This window comes from Polistes fuscatus, unplaced genomic scaffold (genome assembly GCF_010416935.1).
Source record: "Polistes fuscatus isolate 324 unplaced genomic scaffold, CU_Pfus_HIC Scaffold7, whole genome shotgun sequence".
Taxonomy (NCBI): Eukaryota; Metazoa; Arthropoda; class Insecta; order Hymenoptera; family Vespidae; genus Polistes; species Polistes fuscatus.
This window is the reverse complement of record NW_025113151.1, coordinates 4,126,383-4,143,093: the sequence shown is the minus strand read 5'-3', so window position 1 is coordinate 4,143,093 and position 16,711 is coordinate 4,126,383. Positions and strand designations below refer to the sequence as shown.

At 31.4% G+C, this 16,711-nt stretch overlaps 1 protein-coding gene and 1 long non-coding RNA gene across 2 annotated transcripts; one reads left to right on the top strand and one right to left on the bottom strand.

The window, feature by feature from the left end:
• Positions 1-757: 757 nt before the first annotated feature.
• On the bottom strand, positions 758-12,796 carry LOC122524100 (breast cancer anti-estrogen resistance protein 3 homolog). The gene is made up of 6 exons (XM_043646182.1): positions 12,546-12,796; positions 8,734-8,950; positions 4,273-4,435; positions 3,564-3,803; positions 1,684-3,196; positions 758-1,589 (listed from the first exon to the last, which is right to left on the bottom strand). The coding sequence occupies exons 1-6, from the start codon at positions 12,586-12,588 to the stop codon at positions 1,258-1,260; spliced, it is 2,508 nt and encodes an 835-aa protein (XP_043502117.1). The 5' UTR covers positions 12,589-12,796; the 3' UTR covers positions 758-1,257.
• An 842-nt stretch (positions 12,797-13,638) lies between these two features.
• LOC122523912 lies at positions 13,639-15,214 on the top strand. The gene is made up of 2 exons (XR_006305407.1): positions 13,639-14,457; positions 15,116-15,214. It is a non-coding gene; the product is annotated as an uncharacterized LOC122523912 (long non-coding RNA).
• Positions 15,215-16,711: the final 1,497 nt, after the last annotated feature.

Genomic DNA, 16,711 nt, shown 5'->3' with positions numbered 1-16,711 from the left:
AAATGCATCGATTAAAATAACAAAATTTTTTCTTTGTTTATAATTAAAAAATATATTTTTACTTGGAATTAATTTACTTCAAATAATTTAAAAGTTTCTGTATATGCGGATTCAATAATACGAATAAAAATGTAAATAATTTTAATATTTTAATTACTTATTTTAGGTAAAAATCAGATCTTTGGTAACATTGGTGTTATATTGAAAATATGTAAAATATAATTTATCTTAACATAAATATACTAATGTCCGTTTTTTGATATCTTTAGTAATAATGGCGCTGGAGTTGAGCTATTAAACATGGCGGAACGACTTGCGTGATGGCTTGACTTTTATGTTCTCTCTCTCTCTCTCTCTTTAAAAAATAATTATAACATAACAAGGAAGTATATAACTTATGAATAAAATATATATCAATTGTAAATAATAAAAATCATAAAAGATGTGAATTAAAATTTGAAAAAAAAAGATTAATTATTAATTATATAATTAATTATTAATTAATTATTTTTATGATATATTGAATCTTAAATAAATAATTTAAACCATAAAGGAATATAATAAATAATGAAACATTTTATATAAACATATTAAAAAGTTAGGTCCAACGATTATTAAATTTTTTTAATGATTTTTTTACTTGTGTATATTAAGTATGAACAAACATGAACAACATTTACAACTTAATATTGGCCAAACATACAATTAATGAAAATTTAAGTACGTTATTGTACGAATGGCAGTCACATTTTTCGTCTACTTTTAAAAACTTCATTTATAGTACCGTTTTGTATTGTCACGGATGGGGTTTGTATATAATTGTAGGAGATCGGTTTTTTATACCGTCAAAGATGGCGTGCTTGACCTTCAAGGTCAGCATTACTCTATGGCAATAATATAACTTTCGATTACATTCGTAATGATAAGTACACGGGGAGTCACACTAAGGGAGAGAACATTTTGATTTTTCGATAGTCATAGGTACTAAAACGAGACTAAAATAGCAACTCAATCGATTCGTATTATTCGATTTTATCGCACGAAATACGTTTAGTTGTTCCTTTATGAGTGCTTACGTTGTTAGCAATCGATCATTTCTTGAAACATTTCTTATATATAACAATTAAGTTTTATTCAACATAATTGTTGCTTGATTTTTCATCTGTTGATAATTTTAAGTTTTCTAAGAAGATCCTACAGACTTCGAAAAACAAGCGTTTCGGTATAGCTCTTTTGTTTTTTTTTGGTCTTCTCCGTCTACGCCGACACTTCGCTGGCAGAGCATTTATCGTACATCGCGTCCAGGACCTGACTGAACTTGAGATGTCTTTCCTCAGGTGCCACTGTGGCACCTCGACTACCCCATAAAAATTTTATATGAAACTCCGTTCGAAACGCATCGGATAGCAATTCGTCACTCCTGGCTCCTTCCAAAGCGATTTCAGCGTTTCGTCGAAACAATGGCAAGCTTTCGGCGAGTTTACGCGCCGCTTCTAAATGAGACCAAACTATGAAAAGGCCACAATCGGGTGCTGAATTTTCCCAAGGCGAAAGTATCGCTGCTGCTAATCCAGAAGGTGCTACAGTTCCTACAATAAAAAAAAATTTCATTAAATGAAAATTGCATTTATTGGATAAGTGTTTAAGTACAATATTAATAAAGAAAAGAATAAATTATTTTACCAAGAACATCTTCAGGACCACGTTCCTCAAGCAAAGCGATTGGTAGAAGGTGAGGTAACGTTGTGTTAGGTGCTTGAGGATTCGTGCATTCGTTCATGGCACGAAGAGTAGGCCTTAATTTGGCTTCGAAACTAAATGCTTCTTCGGTATGCTTTTGCCTGAGAAGATGCCACGTATTGGCCAATCTCTGTATCTGTGGTAGGCATAAGCCAAGCATTACACCGCAGAAACCATAAAGATTTCCTAGAGCCGTTTTGGTATCTATCGCAACTTTGATCCATTTACTTATTGTTGCCGCTCTCTCGATTGCAGTAGCACCGGCTAGAACGGTCACCGCGACTAGAAGCTTCAAACACTCGGATCTTTCTATCAGATCCATCCTAGCTTGCCTACCGTGAGGCAACGTTGCTAGTTCAATTCCACTTAATCCGCTACGATTGCCAGTACCAGGCTGAAGAGCGACCTCGAGATCGATCCTGGTGAGATGCGACGCCAAGACTCTGGGTGCTGAATCGTGTAACATCCCAGAGACGCCTCTTAGCGCGGTAGGATCGAGAGGTCGATGTTCTCCAGCTGGTAAAAGAAGAGTCGAGAAACCTTCGACATCGAGCACTGTTGTAACTTCTAACGAAGGAGCGGCAACTACGAGTTGTTCCTCGGCACTTAACTCATACTCATTGCCGTTATTACCATTTGTACCGTCATTACTGGTATTGTAATGGCTTCGTATGACTACACCTTTAATGGGTGCGGACGACGATGGATTACTTGTACCGCCCGAGTTATTTGTCTCGAATTCACTATCTCCTGATCCGTTTCCACTATCACTTCCGGAAGCTTGATAACCTTGATGATGATGATGGCGATGATGATGATGTTGATGATTTCCAACGTATGGTATTCGTGGTGGTTTCGGCGGAGCAGAACCTGCTATGGTATTTTGATGATTCAGACTAAGAGGTTGATGTAACTGTTGTTGTTGTTGTTGTTGTTGCTGCAGTTGTTGCTGCAGTTGTTGTTGTTGTTGTTGTTGTTGTTGTTGTTGAAGCGCTGGATCTGAAATTACTCTAATAATCTTTTGACGACCCAATGACAACGAACACGAAGGTGGTTGGCTCTGTATTGGTGGTATTCTTGGTAGTGTACTAGATTGTATCGGAATATTTGCTTGTTGGTTTCCAGTCTCTCTATTGGCTCCATGTTGATCGGGTACGTGATGCTGCGCTGTTAGGGAATGACTACGTTGTTGTTTCCTTGGCAATCGTGGTGGCGAACCAGTCGACAAAGACGACGAGGATGGACTCGAACCATGTTGATTTACGGTAGGTCCACCACTTACACAGGTCAGTGGTACCGATCTTGTCTTTGGAGTTATGATTCGAGCACCACTCGCTTGGCTTATCGGCCTACCACTACCAACGTAAAAGGTTATCAGATCGGCGACTGTGTCGAAAGCTTCGTCTTCAAACTGGTATTGCGCTCTCTCGTAGACCGTTTCCGGCTGAATTACGACCTATAAAAAAGAAATCCTAGTTTTAATATGAAAATGAGCTTTAGTATATAGCGCGTGAGTTTTAGACTAATTTTCGTTATGATTCTGTAGACAATTTTATCCTTTCCTTCTTTGGATTATCTCATAAGTATATTTATTTCGAAACTTATAAGCGATTTCTAAATTATTTTGCATTTTTTCCTTGTTTCTTATTTTTCAGATTCTTCGTAGAACCAGTTCTTCGAAAGTTTGTATTTATATCTCTTACGAAACTTTTCTACTAAAATCTATTTTTATAGTATGATCTAACAACAGATTAATTAAAGTACAAAGAATTCGTTAATTTACAAAGATTGATCTTAACTACTGTTTAATGTTATCAGCTTACTCTATTTATGACGAAATGAAGCGGCTGTCCCTTCCATCGTACGGTGAGAACGTAATTCCCTGGTTGAGAGGCACAATCTCTGACGAGAAAATCACCGTCGTTGGGTACTTCTGCTTCAGCACCTTTCCTACCACCTCGGAGCGTGCTGCCATGATACCAAGCATGCGAACGTAAATCACGTGGATCTAAAAGCCGCAATTCTCTTTCCAAAAGTTTTCGCGTCGATTCTTCTGGTTGCTCCTGTAAGAAGGTAAACGTGACTTCTGTCATCTGATCACGAACGAATAAACGATTAATAACGAAGTTCGTCGATTTCTAGAATTTATCTTCAGTAAACGATATTACTGTAAATATTGAAAGGAAGACATCAAAGATAATTCTAAAAATAATCAAGCAATTAAATGCTATAAACGCAAAACGTTACGTCATAAATACGCGAGTAGAAACATAGCCTGGTAAAACTTATTCCACGTAAGACAATTGTATCAATCAATGGAGAAGTGGCGCAAGTCTACCGAACCGGCGAAGATTGGCTTAACGAGAGCAACCTTGAGTGCTTGCCATGATCTACGATATCAAACTCTTCTCCGAGAATATTCTTGCGTTAAACGAAAAATACGTTTCCTCGGAAAAGCATATTTCCTTGGACAATTAAATATTAGATCTGCCAATTCACTGCTGTCTTTATATAAAAAGTTACAAGACTCACCATTGGTGGATTTAAATTATTGTTGCTCTCGAGTCCTTTCGAGAGAATTATCTCTCGATGTAAAAGACATGCGTCGCGATCCTCCCTTCTATCACTTTCCACCTCCTCCTCTTCCTCCTCCTCTCCTTTTTCCTCTTCTTCTTCCTCGAGTTCCTCCACCGATCTAGCAGAAGTATTAATTTTCACTAAGCGTGTCACTCACATCTTGCACGTCAACGCGCTTTTTCCTTACTTAACAAACTTATTAGATTCGAAATAATAACACTAATTCGATACTTTTTAATTCGTTTTCCCGTTTAAGTGTTATTTCGATTCGTTGAAAGAAAAGAATCGACGGATAGGGTTCGGCCACACGGCTCTCCGGCCGAGCGCGCGCACCCCACTGAACTATGTCCGTCGACCCTACGATATAGACAGTGCCGTATTTTTTGAGGGAATCAAAGGGGCGCTTACTTGCCTTATTAATAGAATTTGCCAAAAGCTATTATAAACGATAGCAACACCGTAACATACATTTTTATACCTTTCAAACTAAGTCTTTCCAATTTATTTTCTATTCTTTTTTTAGAGACAAGAATAATAAACAAATAACGCGAGAGGATGTTTCGATCTTTCGTATTATTTATGATTTGTTACTTTTTTTCTTATACATTTGATTCTTATTTTTTTCCTTCTGTTTTTTTTTTTTTAACACGGAACTCAAATATTTTTAACATAATTTTATATTTCGTTTAGAAATAAATTAATAAAAAAAACATTCTCGTTTGCGAAATTTACGAAATTGAGGATAAAAACTACGAATCGATATAATTTGTTTAATCGACACGGAAATGAAATAAATTTTGATTATAGTGTGGTTTTGTATGGGAATCCTTACGTCCCTGTGATGAGCCTACAGCAGGTTTCCTTCTCTCTTCCTCTCTTCTTGTCTCACTCTATCTCTCTCTCTCTCTCTCTCTCTCTCTCTTACTCACTCGTTCACTTTCTCTCTTTCTCCTTCTCTTTATTCTTACGCCTGCGTTTTCTCATCTCCTGAATCGCTCTAAACGTCAAGAAGTCCGTCGACGCGGTGACAGATACTCCTAGTCACACACTTCATACGCTTCGATTGAAATCGAGCCTATTTTAAAAGACACTACGGATCACAATCGGCTTGTGATTCATTCTTTTCTCTCTCTCTCTCTCTCTCTCTCTCTTTCTTTCTTTTTTTCTTTCGACAGTCTCATTTCAATATGAGGTTTATCGATCTTCGTGAAAATAGGGGAAAGTGCATACAGGGAGTTCGATAGTGCTTGTACGCGCCTGCGTCAAAGGCGCTCGATAGAAAGTATTTTCTCGAGTGCACGCACCAGATGCAATCGATCTTTTGCATACTCTATAATTTTTTATATTCTTTATATCGAATACATAGTATCGAAATGAAAAGTGAATTTATTATGCTTTATGTTTATATTATTAATAAATCGATTCTATTTTACATTTTTTTATATTGAATTTTTGTTTACTAAAAACTTGTCTAATTTTTAAATTTTTATCAATATATTTTAGAGTTTTATTATGAAAGATTTATGAACTAAATTTACTATGCATTGTGTTTACAATCTTAATAAATTTATTCTATTGCACTTTTTTTATATTTAATTTTTTAAATAATTTCGTTTAACTTTTAGCAATTTCTATTGATATATTTTAGTTTTATAATGAACGATTTATGAACTGAATTTACTATGTTTTGTATTTATAATATAAATAAATTGGTTCCATTTTACATTTTCTTTTATATTAAATTTGTTTTTATAACGTCGTCCATTCTATCAATCAATCGATACATTTTATTTTTAATCAGTTAAAATTTATGGAAAAACTTTTTTTTTATTGGCAGTTAAAATTTTTATTGAAAAAAATTTATAAATGGTTTTGTTTCTTTTATGAGTGAATTTGTTTTTTAATGGTAGTTGAAATTTTTATTGAAAATAGTTTTTAGTTTTTTAGATTTTATTTTTTATCAATAGTTGACATTTTTATTACAAAAGATTTATTAATAAATTTGTTTCTTTTTTATTAGTAGATGAAATATTGATATGAGCCAAAATGCAATGTAAAATAAATTTGTATGTACAAATATTCGGTTGTAACATACATTCGTCCAGAAAAACACAAAAAAATATTCTGTTTGTCTATATGATGAAACAAGAGGAATATATGTTACAATCCAATATTTTTATCTATAAATCAGACGTACGATTTACTCTTAACAAAATTGTTATTAAAAATATCTTTGATTTAAAAAAAAATCTCTTTTCTCGTTCTACGGTGATATTTTTTTAAATGAAATGTCACAAAAGAGTGAGTAGCACTAAAAAACTTTACGCGCGATGAGTATTTTTTAATTAAAATTCAGGTGGTTGACGTCACACAGCATTTTTTATCGATCATATATGTGTCACCGTAAATTTGATCGTAAAACAAAATCTCGCGTGATCAGTTTTTTTGTATTTTTATTTATGTATATGCATACTAATGATTTTTGAGTTAATTTAGTCAATGGATATAATATTAGATTATTATGTTTCTCTTACTCCGCTAAGTTTCAAGCAATTGATTTGACCTATTTTTGTAACGAATTAAAGATATCTCTTAAATATTTTATTAGTTCGAGTTTTAAATTACGACGAATAATTATTGTTATTAATGATTGTCTTTCATACACAAACAGTATATTTATTACATTTATAATCAATGAAATAGATCTTTATGAAGATAATTAATCATAAAATATATTTTCGGCAATTTTAATTTATTATTTTACTTTATATTGTGTATAAAAATCTTTTTTATCTATAGTTTGTCCTTAAAAAGAAATAGAATAAAAATCGATGTTTAGTTATAATCAAATTTATTAATAAAGCTTTTCGAATAATTTTATTTCAAAAATTCAAATTATGAAAAATTGTCTGTGAAAATCTTTCGAATAAATTCGTTAAAGAAAAAGGAATAAAACTTACGTACTTACATTTGCTTATATTAATAAATAGGGATGCTGTACCCTGCATTAAAACACAGAGATAAACATAGATGATTGGCAGAGATAATGATAATATTACTCCTAAGTATATCGTCTCTCTTCATTTCTTTTCTTATCTTTCATATATATTTTTCTTTTTAACTTCTGACGATTACCTCCAATGATATCACGCGTGTCCGATGCAATGTGCGAGAATGAAAGCTCGCTTATCTGCAGATGCGCGAGCGTATTTAAGATAAAGTCTGTTATGCGATACGATGGAATGAGAAACATGAGATAAGCAGGAACGAATGGGATAGGATGAAAAAACGAAAGACCCCATTAAACGAAAAATTGTCAGATATTTTTTGTGAAAAGCACCTAAAAAATCCATTTTATTATACATGTCAATTAAATTTTGTCAAATCGATCGATCGATTATATCATTTATAAATTTATCCTTCCAAAAATTACGTTATATTTAGGATACAGAAAATAATGGGAATTAAATTTTCGACATCTTCAAAAATAACATATTCTGTTTTCAGATTATTTGTTGAATTTTGTCAAAAGGATCATGATGGAATCCTTAGTCAAAGAATTTCATCATTGATAAATTTATATTCTTCAAAAAATTAAATTAAATTTCTAATAAAAAAGAAAAGACAAATAAAATAGAAATAATGTAAAGGTAAATTTTCAAGACCTTCGGAAGTAACATATCGGATGAGTCAATCGCTTGCTTTAACATTAAATTATACGATTAAATATCATGCACGAATGATCCGAGCCAAGGACGAAGGAGGAATATGAAGCCACGAAAGATTTCTCGTTGGCGGATGATCCTATTCGCGGTTTCCCTGATCTTACGTTATGGACTTTCCGCGTTTGTTGCGCACCGTATACGAGTCGGCACGTCATTTTGAAGGCAAAGATCGAGGAAAACCGGTTCGAGACCAGTCGGCTCCATTATATGTTCGTACTGGTATTCTCGTATACCCTCAAAGAAGCTAATTCATAAATTATAACTAAAAACGCTCTATTTTGGTGGAAATTTCTGACGCTAACATAAGAAAGGGGAGTAGAAAGATAGAGAGAGAGAGAGAGAGAGAGAAAAAGAGAGAGGTATGAGGGGAAAAAGAGAAAGATTTTCTTCGAAGAAACTTTATCCCGATTTATTTATTATGTATGTCGACCAATACGTTTCAAATTTTTCTTTATTACACCAAGCTCCTACATCCATGCGTTTAATTTCCTTTTTCTTTATTCTACTAATTGTAAGCTTCTAGAATATTCGTACTACTTTGAAATATGGATTAACAATTTTAGAAAAAGGTCAAAGATATAATTTTCGCAAAAGTCATATTATTCATCCAAGAGTACTCTATCAAGCTAATCTTCTGATTAATTAATTAGATTAATTAAGTGAGATTTGGTAAATTAGTATACTTTAGTACCTTTGATTAGACCTAATGAAATTTTCTGGCGACGGTGGCGTCACGATTAGGCATGGTTCCTTTTGAATCACTTCCGGCTGTAGATGGATCGTATGTCTCTGTCGTCGGAGATCCTTGGAAGAGGATGAAGAAGAGATGCCTCTCTTCCGGCGCCGTCCGCTGGCGCCTAAATTCTGCAGGGTGCCCATCGACGGAAATCGGAAACTCCATGCTATGCCTTCGAAATACATACAAACACTACTATTAATAAATATGATTTTTTTTTTGACTTATTATCTGAAATGTCTAAAACAAATTTTATTTGCTAACAATTTATTCTTTTCGAACTTATTTTTCGTAAAACACGAAAGAACAATTTTACGTCGTTGATTAAAAGTATTATATATATATATAAGCTTCGTTAATAATTTAATTAATAATTATATTTAAATTGTTATTGTTATAAAGTATTACACATAAGGAAACATTACTAATATCAAAATTAAGCAGAAATACTGTCCAACGCAGTAAGCAATATTACACTGATACGACCTCCATTCCGTGTTGTATTGAAACTGTTATGCAAAACAAAACAGTGTGATAAAAACTTTCGTGTTATATGAGAGCTTGTCAAGTTTATTAGGTCATATTATATTGATATCTTTTATAACAATACCAAGTTATAACAGTACCGTTGTTACAGAAGGGCTGTCGCAATTTTTGCACTGTGTTATAACAAATCCGTATTTTCAAAGTTCTGTGTTATAAGAGAATTGAGTATATAATAACAACTTACAATTTTATAATCCAACAATACGTAAGTTGCATTTAGTACAAAGATGAATATACTTGTGTCTGATCAACAATGTGTTTAACAATAAAAGAAAACACTTGCAAAAAATTCAAAACCATCATAATTGTTTTTTAATATCCTGCGTTCATAATGACTTGTCTTTTTTGCTTTTGCATAATGCAGTAAAAGAACGTAAATAAATCCAATAATTTCGTATGTTGTTCATCTTTTGTTTGCTCACGGACTCGCTGTTTTTCTATACTATTGTAACAATAACGTCCACTTTCATGAAACAAGCCAGCCCATTTTAAGCTGGCATGATCGTTCCAGTCAGCGCTTTGCCGTTGCGCTCGAACACGCTCAAAAGCACGTTTGCAATTTTTTACAGAATAACGAACTACTACTTGGATTATATTTGACATACATATTCGGTTTATTTCTTTCATAGGTTGTTCCTTATTTTAACAATTTTTTTAAATCAATATTCATATTTAATAATTATTATCAATTAAAAATTATAAGCAATAATAAATATATTAAAATGTTATAAAATTAGATTAGCTTTTATTCCAAATTTATGATTATATAAAATGAATATTTAACAATTATTGTTAATTAAAAATGATAAAAAATGATAAATATTTAAAAATGTTTTTACATACGATCTGGATTTATCAAATTGTAAGATTTATAGTTATCTAAAATGCTGTTAAACGATTGTAAACGGAACGGACTCCACAAATCCATAAAAAGGGATAATAATAAAGATAATTATTTAAAATGAAAAAATAATAAAATAATATTTAGTTTATTGTTGTAATTATATTTGAATCAATTTCTTGTTTTCTTGCCTATTTATTATAATACATCCACTTATCGATTATTATCTGAACGTCTGAAGCTTATCTATTTGTCCATCGAGCAAACACCTAAACGATTCAATTTTGTAAGCCGTAAATAATTATGGTTAAGAGCAATTTAAATGTAATAATTGAGGTTTGTATCACATAATCGGATATTAGTAACGAAAATTATCTGTCATTTGTCGGTTTGTCGGTCGATCGGTTGACGTAACCAAGCACGGCTGGTTTGAAAAAGAGAAGTAATAGGAATGCAGGTGTGCTGAGTTCGCTGTTGGTTGCCGTCGCTGTCGCTGTAGTTGTCGCCGTTGGCTTGTTCTCACTCTCCGTTTGCTAACATAATACCTGGCAACGGTGATAAGGTCGCCGTTTACCGAGATAACTATGCAACATACGAAGAGACCTTATCGTCTCGAACAAAAAACCACACGAGCACGCTTTTCTCGAACCATACAATTTTCCATTAAAAAAATTCTCACGCGAAATTGTATTGCATTTAAAACAAAAGCATACACCTCGTCATTAATCATATTAATTAAAATTATATGAAAATATATAATTTACACATTGACACCGGAATGTAATCAAGAGATAAAAAAATAAGTTGAAAAAATATATAATTATTTCAAATCATGAAACATTTGTTATAGTTTATTGAAGAGAATTTTGATCCATAATATAATATTTTTGGAATTAATTTCTAAAATATAGAAATCTCAATATGAAAATCTCAATTACGTAATTTTGCGTTATCTGACGAAAATATCGGAAATTATTTTAAATATAAAAATTTAAATGATTAATTATGTTATTATCTATAATTTTGAGATAAATATGGTAAATGACAATATCTTTGTAAACTCTAAAAATGTACAATGTTTCAATGGAATTTTTGTAAGCCTTGCAATTTTTTTGATGCACAATAATGCATAATTATAGAGTTATTAAAATTTGGTATCATGCCTTCGTCCAATTTAGATTCGTTTAACTTTGACGAATGTGCACGTTTGAAAAATGTATTGATATAATCTACTAGATATTTTATAAATATCTTTTTTTAACGTAATTTCTCATAATTTTGTAATCTAATTCCATGATTCGTTCATTAACATCATTATTTTAAAATTATTCTAATCGAACAAAAATTAAGTTTATTTTCTTATATACATTCACTATTATTTCAATTTATTCTGGCTGACTATCATTGTTTATTAGATATAATTAAATCAAAAAATAAAATCATATCCTTTTTACTATAAACAATTCGTCTCAAAAGAAATTAATTGTAAGATTTAAATGAATAACGAGTGAACGATCATCCTTTAAATCGATTGGTGATCAAAGTTCTGCGATCGTATGGAAAAGGAAAAAATAATATGAGAAGAATTATACTAAGAGAACACGTAATACTTTCTGAATACCAGTCACTACGACCACATCGATGTTGTTAGCAACGTAACAAGACAGTATATACGTTACGGACACATTACAGATGCTGTCGTAACTCGCAGGAAATACGACCTTTTGCTTGCTCGTTTTGTCGGCACCAAAACTATCAAAGATTTGTTGGACTCTTAAATCCTGATCATACGTGTGTAAGTACATGCAATAAAAGCATATGATATGTAAGTACACATGTCCGATATGTACATATATATTCCTGAAAAAGAATCGATATTTGCGTAACGTATGAATGTTTCATTTTTAAATGATCGTTTACATTCTGTCGCGTCACCGCTGATCGACAAAATTACGAGTCGCCTTGCTGCTTTTTTCAACGCAGTAGTTTGCAATCATGTAAAATTCATTTAGATAAATTTTATATATCTTCTTAATATTTTCAAAGTTTTATTCTTGAGTAATTTTCATAATAAAATCATGAGTAAACGGAAATAATTCTAATAAAATTGTATCGATCTGTTTTATAACGAAATACTTATTTTGTTCATATCCTTTCTTCTCACTTTCCGAATCGCTTATCATAAAGTTCCGAAATAGAAAAAGAAAAGTTGTTTTTCCAATGAAAGGAAACAGCTGCGAGTCACGTGGGATCGACAAAGAAACATTCCTAATACCAAAATTCACTCATATAAAAATACAATTAATAAATTATGAATAAAAAATAATGAAAAATACAGAAAAATTAAAAATGACAAAAAAATGAAAAAAGAAAAACTAACTTTGAGTTCTACGCGACTTCAACTTGCTGGCGTTCTTTCCCATTATTTTCCATGTAGTAGCATGCCAGTAAAGGTAAGAATAGTGGTCCGATGATTTCCTACTTCTCGCTATTGGTAACGTATGGCACACAAATGTAAAAGAAGATCACGAGGATGTATTGCCACGGGATTTACGTAGCATCGTAGAGCACGTTGTGACCGTAGCATAATGCGATTCCGAGCAAACTGGGCTCACACAGAGAGAACGAACGAAGAAGAAGGGACGGTACGACGAAACCGACGGACACACAAGTGGCAGTAGTAGGTATATATTCGAGGAGGAGGAAGAGAACGTGCGTGAGTGAATGAAAGAGAGAAAGAGAGAGAGAGAGAGAGACAGAAAGAGAGAGAGAAAGATAGTTTTACAGTGGGAATAGAAACCGCTGTGCAAAGAGTAGTGGTATTAAATAAAAAAGGAGGAGTAAGAGAGAAAGAAAGATATTCTGTATTGGTGGTAGAGAGTAGTGAGTACGAGCGATGAGTGTTTAATAAGCGATAACATGTCGCTCTTTTGGCTGTTGTAAGTTTAGAGAATCGATTCGTATGACCGTAGATTTTTTAAGTTGGATTGGAATCACGAGTATATTCGTTTTTGTACAAACAAACAACTCATGTGTTTATTATTTTAAAAAGTTATGAAGGTCATTATAATAATATTAATAATTGTAATTGTAGTGTTTACCTTAATTTTGATATTTCTTATTTCTTTAGTATTTCTTTAATTGTAATATAGTTACATCTTATAATAGACATTACGAGATGTATTAAGGTGTACCAAAAGTTCCTGTGTTTTTAAATTAATATTTCCAAAGTAAATTTTACAAAAATAATCCATTATGCAGTTTATAACACAATTTATAACACATTAAACGAACGAAATTTTGGTTCACCCTTATATTATTAAAATATAGAATTGAACAAGTCGGTAAAACTATTTAAATAAAATTATTTATTAAGCTTGATAGTTTTTATTTCAATTTTGATATTACCAGTATTAAAACTTCCAGAATTTCTAAAATTATATACATTAGGACCGTGATTAATCATCGTAATTGAAAGAGGAACGACGCGTATTAATCTAGATAAGGATAAAATCTCATAAGACACGATACTTTTATGAGAAATAAGATTTTCTTCTGTGATTCTTTTTTGCAATAACACATAAATATTTAAACTTATGCAAATATTTTATTGGATATGTATTATGAAATAATATATATATATATATATTATTATTATCTGTGTACATTTTTACTGCCTTATTAATTTTACACGCAGAAGTGTTATTCTTCGTAAACCTTACCGTACTAAATCTTCTTTTGTTCTATCGTAACGTTACATATTCCAGGTTTTGTAGGTATTACAGTCAGTGTACATATTCCGGTCGTTGTATAAATTGCTCTACTCATTCTATAAAATAGTCAGACGATTTTAGTCAGTCTATAATATAAAATGTGCTTTAGTGGAGTGTGTTTGAAAAACGTTGGTTCAACGTTCAATCAATATTTTTAGAGATATTGAAGCGTGAAGATTTACGGTCACCCCTATAGATTTCACATTAGGTTATTGCGATCTTGTCCCAATGTCATCAAAACAAATGAATATTGAAAAGCAAGCGGTGTTTGATCAGTCATGTTGAACTTCATAATCTAACCATAGTTAGATTGTTCTTTCACGTGCTAATTTGTGCAGTGTTCTTTTAGATACTTTTATTTCTTTTCAAACTTGGTATATTTTGAACATAAAGAAAAATTAACCAATTAGCTGTGATTTACGAGTATAGTTGTCACGGGGAAATTGCAATATTTTGTGTTTTGACGAGTATATTCGTCATGTGGAAAAAGTATTAACCATTTGTTATTTGAATGTCAATGTAAGTAAAAATTAAAATATATTCGTAAGTTTTTCAAGATTTTTACAATATTTAGAGATCAGGATGAGACAAAATGAAAAATAAATATATATATAATTATTATTACAATACTTTATGTGTAGTGTGAACAAAGTAGAATAAACACGAGAAACTAAATTAAACGCTACACGTATAATCGGAAAATATTTTCCCGATTATATACCAAGCATATTTTCAAAAAGTAATCAATACTCTGAATATAAACATAATAAAAAAAATAATCGAAAAAAAATAAAGATATTGAAATTTGGCTTGCGAAGTGTAATTATTTTTGTATCTTGCTTTACTAATATCATTCAACAAAAATAGATTAAATTTCAAACTATTCATTTTACTAAGTAATTGATTTTATTTCTTTTCCTTCATATGCAAATTAAGCGCTTAAGTTAAGCGAAGAAGTATATGTTAGTAATATAATTATTAATTTTTTCAACAAAAATAAAACAGTCATTTGATTATATTTAAATTTAAAATTTTAACAGCTATACATACTTGTTTGCCTTTATTTCATTTTATGTTTTATAATTTTCGAAATTCCATTGCTTCGTAGTTTTGTTACTTCTGACAATGAGTATTCTTAATTTTTGAACACCTTCTCTAATTCTTCAAATCAATTAAGGACAAGCTATCTCGAGGACGTTTAAACCTCTGCTCGGAAGGCAATAAAACGAAGAAATGCACATGTTTCGTCTTTGGGTTTTTTAACTGTGCAAGTACATAAAGGAATGAGGAGAGCTGATAATTGCAGGTGAGAACATCATCAAATAATAACTAACAAAGTATATTTTCCTGATATTCCTAAGATAGATATGGTGGATCAGCGATATTTCTAATATCATGTATAAGAAACTAGATACGCCCAACAATTACTTACATTAATTACTTCGTCTATTACTATTCTGTTTTATCAAATCTATTTTGGTATTTGATACGTTATTTGTGATACTTGTATTTGACTTTATTAGTCTCTTTTCTTTAATTGTACATTATATAGATTTAACTTCTTTTTTTTACTCTTAATTTCTTATTGTAATACGTATTGTTAACGAAAGTACTGTTTAATTGCGTTTATAATTTACCTCAATTGTTAACTATTATATTATTATTTACTTGTAAATTATATTATTTTCTATTATGTTACTTCTGTCTGACCGAGAGTTCAACAAAGAGTACAAGTGTATTATATTTTGTTATATTAAAATAGTATTTTGTAAAATCAACGGTCAGTATCTCCTGAACCAGTCACATAAGTTGCCTCCTACAGTCTTTATTACATTTATCTTTCTTGAAATTTCGTAATTATTTTTTATTGGCTTACCGAAAGACACACGCCTGTGTTTGTCTCATTCTCCTTCTGCTAGTCGGGACTGCATAGATTAGGTATTTTGATATATATTTTGTTAGAAAAACCTAACTAGCACTAAACCTTTGAAATTTAATATTAATTAATAAAGTTTATTAACATCTAAACCTAGAGCCCTGGCAGCCACTTGACCTAGCCCCACCAGGTGAAAGGAAAAACTCTTTTAACTTGCAAAAGAAGAAATTTCCTGTCACAAGATCTTTTTTTAATCTTATTAATGAAAACGTTTTCCAAATAACACAACCAATACTCTGCGATTAAACAGTATACTTATATTATCGCTTAGATATAGAAACTTCTTAAAGAGATCGTTACAACTTACTAGTTAAGATAATGAGAGAATATATGATTATACGAAAGGAGGTGGATCATGCTGCTTAGGCCATGTTTATTGGTGCTGTGTTTTTGTACGAATACATCAAGTTTTACAGTCATACTCTATAACAATGATTTCTTTATAATTTCTTTGTTTTGTCCTCTACACACTGTAGATTACACAGAATATACATATATCGTTAGACGTACTTACATACGCGAACATAAAATATTTTATATTATTACTCCGAATGGTTAACCTAATCGATATTTCTTGTAATATACTTGCCGTTTAATAGATTCGCGAGCATTATTCTTTGAAAAACAAGATGAAGAAAAATTGTCTATAATGACGTAATTACATAACCTCGTATCGAGAATATTCGAAGATAGATCAAAACTTACTTTAACTTTCTCGATTTTTTACTTATATGATAAAAGTTTCTTCTTCTTCTTCTTTTTAATTACGAAAGTTTTTGTTCGTCGATTCCTATTACAATTCTTGTTAAACACGACCACAGGGAGTTCATTATGCTC

Bases quoted from the DNA above. Each gene is read 5' to 3' on its own strand.
- LOC122524100 (XM_043646182.1), bottom strand. From the start codon at position 12,588: ATGGGAAAGAACGCCAGCAAGTTGAAGTCGCGTAGAACTCAAA. The intron at 3,197-3,563 runs GTAAGCTGATAA...TCTTTTTTATAG, and splicing joins TTCATTTCGTCATAAATAGA to GTCGTAATTCAGCCGGAAAC. The intron at 1,590-1,683 runs GTAAAATAATTT...TTTTTATTGTAG, and splicing joins TGGTCCTGAAGATGTTCTTG to GAACTGTAGCACCTTCTGGA.